Below are 10,000 nucleotides of genomic sequence, written 5' to 3' on the forward strand. Positions count from 1 at the left end.
TTCGAGTCTAAATATCGGACCCTATTGCTACGCTGAAAACACAATAGCGATTATATACATGTAGCTGTTCTGACCTAGATGTGTTGTTCCAAACTTACACAATGACAGTTTTTGCTTCGATGCGTTGATCTCAGGTTTTAATAGCAGACGCAGTTTCTTATGCGCATTAGTTTCGCGCAGGCGCCACACTGACTTTGGAAAAAAAACTCGATTTGACAACACAGCTGCTGAAACAGGTTTTTATTAGTTCATTCGTATGCATATATATTCTGATATTCTGATAGACACTTGGGGGAATTCGGGGGCTGTGATTGGATGGTCTCACACATCCGTATTCCGATCATCAACGCGTAACGCTACGGAAGTTGGTCATTTTTTGCCGATATCCAAAAGCATATCGGCAATAACAAAGACGCATGGTTCCCGTTTACCCATCTGTACCACACGATGTTTCAATCGACAACAGCATACACTGACAAGAAAAATGTTCATTCAAAATGAACAGCGTCGATGCAATGTCCACCAAAGATTTATTTTGGGAAGTGTTAAAAGGTTAGGGTCAAAAGTCAATGAATTGCATGTTGTGCTGGATATATAAATTGTTTATTTCAGTCAATGCTTGCTATGAATTGATCAAACAGCCACAAGAAAAAACAAGTCGCGTAAGGCGAAATTACTACATTTAGTCAAGCTGTGGAACTCACAGAATGAAACTGAACGTAGTCCGCCGCTAGTGCAAAAGGCAGTGAAAGTGACGAGCCTGTTTGGCGCGGTAACGGTTGCGCTGTGCTTCATAGCACGCTTTACTGTACCTCTCTTCGTTTTAACTTTCTGAGCGTGTTTTTAATCCAAACATATCATATCTATATGTTTTTGGAATCAGGAACCGACAAGGAATAAGATGAAATAGATTTTTAAAACGATTTCGGAAATTTAATTTTGATCATAATTTTTATATTTTTAATTTTCAGAGCTTGTTTTTAATCCAAATATAACATATTTATATGTTTTTGGAATCAGAAAAGGATGAAGAATAAGATGAACGTAAATTTGGATCGTTTTATAATTTATTTATTTTTTTACAATTTTCAGATTTTTAATGACCAAAGTCATTAATTAATTTTTAAGCCACCAAACTGAAATGCAATACGGAAGTCCGGCCTTCGTCGAAGATTGCTTGGCCAAAATTTCAATCAATTTGATTGAAAAATGAGGGTGTGACAGTGCAGCCTCAACTTGTACAAAAAAGCCGGATATGACGTCATAAAAGACGTTTATAAAAAATAAAAAAAAACGTCCTGGAATATCATTCCCAGGAAGTCTCATGTCAAATTTCATAAAGATCGGTCCAGTAGTTTAGTCTGAATCGTTCTACACACACACACACACAGACAGACACACAGACACACACACACACACACACACACACACACACACACACACACACACACACACACACACACACACACACACGCACACGCACATACACCAAGACCCTCGTCTCGATTCCCCCCTCTATGTTAAGACATTTAGTAAAAACTTTTTAATTAAAAAATAGAGCTTGTTTGAAACAGGTAGAAAGGAAGAGTTGATATTGCAATATCTGTACGTGGGAATGTGGTGAAAAAGAGTGCTAAAAGTAGTAAGTCGGCCTCAGATCCATTTCAAATATTTATTGCAGAAAAACAAAATACAAATTAAAAACAAAACCACAGAACCATTACCAGGTGTCATAGGAATGTTTGAAAACAATAGTTTTAATTTTACACTGTAAATACAGGAATCAGAATTAACCATATCCACATATCGAGACTCTGGGAGTTACTTCCCTTGTTTTAGGAAGCAAACACACACAAATGCTGCTAACAAGCGCTGTGCTTGGGGACAATGTAAAACGGATGATAGGTATCCTGAACGCTGTGTTGGCGTGAAATTCATCCCATTTGTGAAACCGGGAATACGATCGCTGCCTTCGCTGGATAAAAGCCTGCAATCGCCCAGCTTACCAGTTGAACGTCAACACAATCAAGTCGTACACGTACATTTGCAGCAAGGTCAGATCTCGCACGACTTTGATTCAAGGCCTATTGCTAATTTTTTGATGGTTTGGTCTCAGTGTCACAAAAATATGACGATCTAATCAATCACTGATTTAAAAAACAAGTATGTTGCCCTATATCCATTGACATTCTTAGTGAAATAGATCTATTTAAAATAGTATTTCACTGCCCCGACCGGCGAACTTGTTGCCGGCTGTATTGAGCTTGTGTGTTCGTGTAGGCTTACTCAAAAAGTCAAAATCACAGTCGTCTCCGAAACAAGCAATAATCAGAGTTGGGGGGAAAACATTTCGTTTGTTCAGTTTTGTTTTGTTCTTGATAGTTTGTTTATCTCTTACACACACACACACACACGGCACACACACACACACACACACACATACACACACACATACATACATACACAAACACACGCGCGCACGCACACACATTGCACGTACGCGCACACACACACACCTACTGAGATATGCCTAACATACACGCACGCTTGCAAACACACACATAATACGCAAACGCAGTTTAATTTCCTCAATACAAGGCGAAAGGCACACACACACCACACACAAATAAACACACACACGCAGTCCCACACACACACACACACAAATAAACCGGCCACACACGCAGTCAACCCCCCCCCCACACACACACACACACAACCCTCACACACACAAATAAACACACACACGCAGTCCACCCCACACACACACACACACACCCGCCCAACCCCAGCGTCCAACTCAACTTTCACCAACAACCATACCCTACTCTCACTATCGCTCTCTCTCTCTCTCACACACACACACACACACACACACACACACACACACACACACACACACACACACACACACACATACATACATACATACACAAACACACGCGCGCACGCACACACATTGCACGTACGCGCACATACACACACCTACTGAGATATGCCTAACATACACGCACGCTTGCAAACACACACCTGATAATACGCAAACGCAGTTTAATTTCCTCAATACAAAGCGAAAGGCACACACACACCACACACAAATAAACACACACACGCAGTCCCACACACACACACACACACAACCCTCACACACACAAATAAACCCACACACGCAGTCAACCCCCCCCCACAACCCTCACACACACAAATAAACACACACACGCAGTCCACCCCCCCCCACACACACACAACCCTCTCTGACACACACACCTGCCCAACCCCAGCGTCCAACTCAACTTTCACCAACAACCATACCCTACTCTCACTATCGCTCTCTCTCTCTCACACACACACACACACACACAAGCTCACGCAAGCACAGCCACACACACACACACAGCACGCGCATACACACACACTGACACACATCACACACAGCACGCGCATATACACACACACTGACACACATCACACACACACACCCACCTTTCGCTCACAGTTCTTCTCTTTTCCATCGTCGCCATCTTCGAAGCTTGCTTCGCTTTTCAGGGGAGATAACCCGTTTATCACATTCGCTGCTGACTTGTGGGTCAAGTCTAAACACCTCAAATTGGCACATGCATAATGAATCACCTGGAATTGCAACAGGGAGATACTGAAGTAATTGGAAACAAACACTTGAAATTGACAGAGAAACAATTGAAAATATATTACTGACATGAGCGTACAATATTTTAATGGAAGTGCATTTTTAGCACGAAGCATCCGCAGGAGGATGCACTAACAATTACATAGTGCCACAAAATGTGTACGGACATTTCACAACCGTGCATTATTAGCACAGAACACATACATGGGGGCGCACAAAACATTATTGTACCATGATGATGATCGGGATTGTTGAAGATCTTTTCTTGTGCAAGGCGCCCCTGTATGACCGCAACTGATCCAACCGGCCGCATCTGAACAAACGACGTCGAAACGGCGCGAAACACGTCCTCTCGGTTGGTCTCGGATTGACTCGGCTCCTCTCGGTCTTTTTTTTTTTTGTGTCTTTTTTTCTTTTCCTTATGGTCGGAGTGGTATATTTATGTACATCTTAGATTAAAAAAAAAACACCCGAAAGCTGTGTTTAATCGTTTCGCGTAAATTGTACATTTTTTTTCAGCTTTGAAATTGTTTTGGCTTGGAGAGTCAGCGCGCTTTGGCTTGGAGACTAATTCTCCACAGGCACGTTCTTCCCAACCACAGATACCAGCGTCGTCCGCGACGCTGGAACAACTTGAAATTCTACTCGGCAATGTTTTTCAGCTTTACAACTGAATGTCGATAGCATACCCTTTTCTGCTAACTTCCCGATGAAACAGGACTAAACCAATTAGTTTCTGTCCCTAAACACCACAAAATGCCCAGAGTCGAAAGATGTAGTTCAAACAGGGGGGTAAAACATATTTTATGGAACAACCGTTTGTGTGTGCCTGTGTGAGCTCAGTTGCCGACTGAGACAAACTTTCGCATTCGGCTTTTCTTACCTCGTAACTTCACACTGAATACCCCACTTCCTCTCTGAAGTATTGATGATCGACCCATGGTACTAATTAATATTCATGTAGTCGTTTATAACTGAGGTTGAAAAATTCGCTTCATGACGAGACAAGTATAAATGCCATTCACCCAAAATGATGATGATCTGATCGCGTTGTACAGATTAGCTGTTCCATTACCTATCTCTTCTCCTCTCCTTGTTGCTTCCTAGTTCTTCAGTTGTTTCTAGTTTTCCGTTGAATATCGGACCCTATTCAAGTGCTACGCTGAAAACACAATAGCTGTTGATATACACACACACACACACACACACACACACACACACACACATATATCCACACACACACACACACACACACACTAACACACATACACACCAACACACACACACCCACCACACAGACACACACATATACACACACACACACACACACACACATACATACTTACATACACACACACACCACACACACACACACACACACCGTCACACACCGTCACACACACACACACACACACACACACACACACACACACACACGGGTAGACATGCAACAGGTACTCACTGTTAAAAGCGTGAATGGAAGACTCACTACCATCCATTGCAATAATAACGACACGTTCTTTCATCTTCCTTCTGCTTTTCACCTTTTCTTTTCTTTTGTCTTCTTTTTTATCATTGTGTTTTCCTTTTTCTTCTGTTCCTTCTACTTTCGCTTTTTCTGTTCCTTCTACTTTCGCCTTTTCTGTTCCTTCTACTTTCGCCTTTTCTGTTCCTTCTACTTTCGCCTTTTCTGTTCCTTCTACTTTTGCCTTTTCTGTTCCTTCTACTTTCGCCTTTTCTGTTCCTTCTACTTTCGCCTTTTCTGTTCCCTTCTCTTCTTTTTCATCGCTGTGTTTTCCCTTTCTTTCGGCTTTTCCTTCTACCTTCTCTTTATCTTGTTCACCTTCAATAACATGTTCTTTCACAGTTTCGTTTTCTTTCCCCGAGGAAGCCATTGCTTCATAAAAGCAGCGTTCCCACAAGCGAATGCGGAGTGACTGTGTTCTTCCTTCGACACAACGCATTTTTTGACCCCCTTGACTTTCAGATACTCATCATGCATTGTTTCTGTTTTAGGAGGGTTATGATTTATGACTGATAGAATTATACCCTTCGGCAAAACTAGGGCGCGGCTTGAGAAGCGTGTGTCAGTTAGTGTCATGTATTTGGTGTCCTCTCCTCACTATAGGTTAATCAGTTTTCTCACACGGACATACTCACTCCACGCCGACAAAGAAATCAGGCCAGCAAAGAAAGCAAGTATGCAAGCAATATGTATGAAAACCAACTGATCAGCCAAATAAATTTAAAAAAAACAAAATAATGACTTTTCTTGAGATCAAAAACAAACAAATAAACAAACAAACAAATACACAAACAAACAACAACAACAAAACAAAACCAAGCTAATGACACACAGCAACAATAGCAGTTAACACAACAAAAACAAAGAAATCAAACAGTAACAAACAAACAAACAAAGAAACAAAGAAACAAACACACACCAACGCCAAAATGCAAATTTTATACACATGTAATATAAAATTAAAATAAACTAAACAGACAAACCAACAAGCACACACCACATACACACGTCAGTTGAAAACACATACGGGCAAAACGTAACCCCGTTGTACCGGGGGGGGGGGGGGGGGGGGGATACTTTATCTTTATCATTTGAACAGCAACAAAATGTGTGACAACTTGACAGGCACACGCTGACACGGGCAGACAGTATCAGAGAGGAAGACACACACACTCACACACACACACACACACACACACACACACACACACGTACGCACACATACACAAACAAACACACACACACACGCACGCACGCACGCACACACACACGCACACACACACACACCCACACACACTCTCACTCACACACACACACACACACGCACCTAAAGTGTGGATGGTTACCTAAGAGGCGGCACTGGGTGTAGTGCCTTTCTAGTGCACTTGCACTACAACAGCACTGGGTGCAGTACTCGCTCCGGCATCGAAGAATTTTGCACTAAAAAATGCACAAAATTTGACCTATTTCGTCGCCTATAGAGGACGGAAAGAATGTCATTTTGAACATTGTTATGACATTCTTTCCGTCAAAAAAGTCAATTTAACGGTGTCAATTTAACCATAAGGCAACCATCCACACGTGTGGACGGAAAGAATGTCATTTTGAACATTGTTATGACATTCTTTCCGTCAAAAAAGTCAATTTAACGGTGTTAAATGAAGCGACCATCCACACAATTAGGTTGCCATCCAGAGTTTAGGTTGCCATCCACGTGTGGATGGTTGCCTTATGGTGATTTAGGCAACCAAACCTGTGGAAACATGGGTACATACACACACAAACACACACACACACACCACACACACCACAAACACACACACAGGTTCCGTAAAATTTAGTTGGTGATGGCAGTTCGACTTGTAAGTAGTTTATATACCATTCTACAGGTGTGTGTTTTTATATCAGTGCTACTGATAGTACTAATTTAGACAAAGACTGTGACATAACTCTATCATTGGAAGATAAATGGGAGGGGGGAGAGGGGGAGGGGGGAGGGGGGTTAGATGTTGCTGTTTGAGAGGTGTAGCTCGAACTCGCTAGATAATCGTTCAGTTGCGGAAGCTCGACCTTCCTGTCAGGCCGAGAACACTAGGGAACTGTGAGTGCTTAATTGAGATATTGTGTTGAAGCTCAACAAACAGTATACGGACAATGGATAAGCCTGCTCGCCCTCAAGAAGATATTTGGCTGGGTGGGTCGGTTTACACCTCCTCCTGGTAAGATGGGGTCCAGTGGAGTGTGGTCTGGGTGGCCGAGTGGTAAACGCACTTGCCTCTCCCCCCTTTCCTAACCTAGGTGGTGGGTTCAAGTGCTAGTCTTTCGGATGAGACGAAAAACCGAGGTCCCTTCGTGTACACTACATCGGGGTGTGCACGTTAAAGATCCCACGATTGACAAAAGGGTCTTTCCTGGCCAAATCGTAACTTGTATCAAAAGAAGAAATATAACTCAGTCGGTCAGAAGGAACCTATTCATTCCATGGCGAATACAGTGGTTCATTATTGTAATTTTCACCAACATTACAAATGAAAAAAACATTTTCGGTAAAGATAAAACATCAACAATATATAATGAATGTATTTTTATTTATTTATTTTACCGCCCACCAATTGCAACGTACAGCTCAATAGTTGGAGGTAATTGACAATTTAAGACTTCTAAAAGAGTTAATAATCAATTATTGAAGACTTTAATTTGGAGCTGATGTTAATAAAAAATAAAAACAAAGCGCTCGCACATACGGGTTTGCGTGGGCGTGCATGTATATGTGTTTGTCCGTGTGTGGATTGTGTCTGTAAAACTAGGACATTAAGTTTGTTGTCAATAATTGTATAATATTGGCTATTGTCTTTTAGGAGAAAATGATCTGGACGCACTTCTTGCAATTATCTCGAGCAGTTGACCTAAATACCCTTTGATTTGCCTGCAATCACGTTCCAGCGAGACCTATCGATTTTGCTTCTGATGATACAATCTTCGGTAATTGGAGCGATTCATTTCGTTCTATTTTTCATGCATCGCCCTTTGAGCTCGAACTCGCTAGAAAATCGTTCTGTTGCGGAAGCTCGACCTTCCTGTCAGACCGAGAACACAAGGGAACTGTGAGTGCTTAATTGAGCTATTGTGTTGAAGCTGAACAAACAGTATACGGACAATGGATAAGCCTGCTCGCCCTCAAGATGAGATGTGGCTGGGTGGGTCGGTTTACGCCTTCTCCCGGTAAGATGGGGTCCAGTGGAGTGTGGTCTGGCCGGTGGCCGAGTGGTAAACGCACTTGCCTCTCCCCCCTTTCCTAACCTAGGTGGTGGGTTCAAGTGCTAGTCTTTCGGATGAGACGAACAACCGAGGTCCCTTCGTGTACACTACATTGGGGTGTGCACGTTAAAGATCCCACGATTGACAAAAGGGTCTTTCCTGGCAAAATTGTATAGGCATAGATAAAAAATGTCCACCAAATACCCGTGTGACTTGGAATAATAGGCCGTGAAAGCTGAATGCTCGCCCTAATAGGCTTGAGGTTTGCTGGCCGATGTGAATGCGTGATATATTGTGTAAAAAATTCCATCTCACACGGCATAAATAAATCCCTGCGCCTTGAATCCGTGGTTGAGATATGTGCGCGATATAATTCCATAAAATAAAATAAAATAAATAAATAAATAAATATACCTGCAACACAGATATGCCCAGGCTTCTACATGGCATAAGAACATCGTGGCAATAAAGAATATAGCAACAGTCAACAGGCTGGCTGTTTTTCTGCCGAATTACTTTCTCAGATTGACACAGGTGCCATGATCAGTTTGAAAATTACTTCAGCAAACAAATCCCACTTTGCCCAGAAAACAGCCGCACTGTCGATTATTGGTTGAATTTCAGATTAAAGGCTGGACTGATCTAGGGTGACTCACCGGAAAGAAGGAATCTTAAAATTTGATATAAATTATAACCTCGAATGTTACATTCAATAGTGCTGATGCCCTCGCGCAAATCACTAGGTCACTCACTAATTAACAGTATTACGGGCATGAGATGTTAACGGAACTAGGCCCTGGTGCATTGAACTTAGAACCTGCTGGAACAGTTGCTTTCAAATTCCGAACTAGACACTCTAAAAGGCCGATACGCAATCGACATCGACCACTCTGGTCTGGTTTGGCGTCCAATGTCTATCGTTGTAATTAGAAGTGATCAGAAGTGGCTAAACTCTGAACTGGGAAAGGCTGGACTTTCGTTTCTGCTGGTTTTATTTGATTGAAAGCTAAAATGATCAGGACTAAGAACAAGGATTATATTTGGCAACTGGCCACTTTATGCTTCTTGAATGTCAGCTGCCAAGTTTGGAGGTCAGTATATCTTCGGTACGGTTGTGGTCACTTTTACAAGTTATATGTTTAAACTTTGGTGCGTGTGTCGTGTTTTCGTTTTCATTTTCAATTTTGATTTTAATAATAATGTGTTAGTACTCGGATGTTGTTGTTGTTGTTGTTGTTACGTTGTTGTTGGTTTTGTTGTTGTTGTTGTTGTCGTTGTTGTCGTTGTTGTTGTCGTCGTCGTAATTGTTGTTGTTACTTACTTACTTAGGCCATTATGAACCCCCGGGGGAGCATAGGCCATCGACGACAATTCTCCATCCGACACGGTCCTGGGCTGCCCTTTCGATCGGGCTCCAGGTCTTCCCCTGCCTGTTGATCTCTGCTTCAGTGTCTCGTCTCCAGCTGTTGCGCGGCCGGCCTCTCTTCCTTTTCCCTTGTGGATTACACTTCAGGGCTTTTTTGTTGTTGTTCTTCTTTAAACACTGACGGGGCCATTTGGTACGGAGAATA

The 10,000-nt window shown here is 42.3% G+C and overlaps 1 protein-coding gene and 1 long non-coding RNA gene across 2 annotated transcripts in view; one reads left to right on the top strand and one right to left on the bottom strand.

Annotated features, from left to right (window-relative positions):
- Positions 1-3,904: 3,904 nt before the first annotated feature.
- Positions 3,905-10,000, bottom strand: part of LOC138981220 (uncharacterized) — a 357,841-nt gene continuing 351,745 nt past the window's right edge. Inside the window, exon 2 of the long non-coding RNA XR_011460588.1 lies at positions 3,905-4,269. This is a non-coding gene — a long non-coding RNA (uncharacterized lncRNA). The remainder of the gene's footprint in view (positions 4,270-10,000) is intronic.
- Positions 8,329-10,000, top strand: part of LOC138981185 (uncharacterized) — a 4,589-nt gene continuing 2,917 nt past the window's right edge. Inside the window, exon 1 of the mRNA XM_070354024.1 lies at positions 8,329-8,393. Coding sequence (XP_070210125.1) covers positions 8,329-8,393 — 65 coding nt within the window. The remainder of the gene's footprint in view (positions 8,394-10,000) is intronic.

This window comes from Littorina saxatilis, linkage group LG12 (genome assembly GCF_037325665.1).
Source record: "Littorina saxatilis isolate snail1 linkage group LG12, US_GU_Lsax_2.0, whole genome shotgun sequence".
NCBI classification, from domain to species: domain Eukaryota; kingdom Metazoa; phylum Mollusca; class Gastropoda; order Littorinimorpha; family Littorinidae; genus Littorina; species Littorina saxatilis.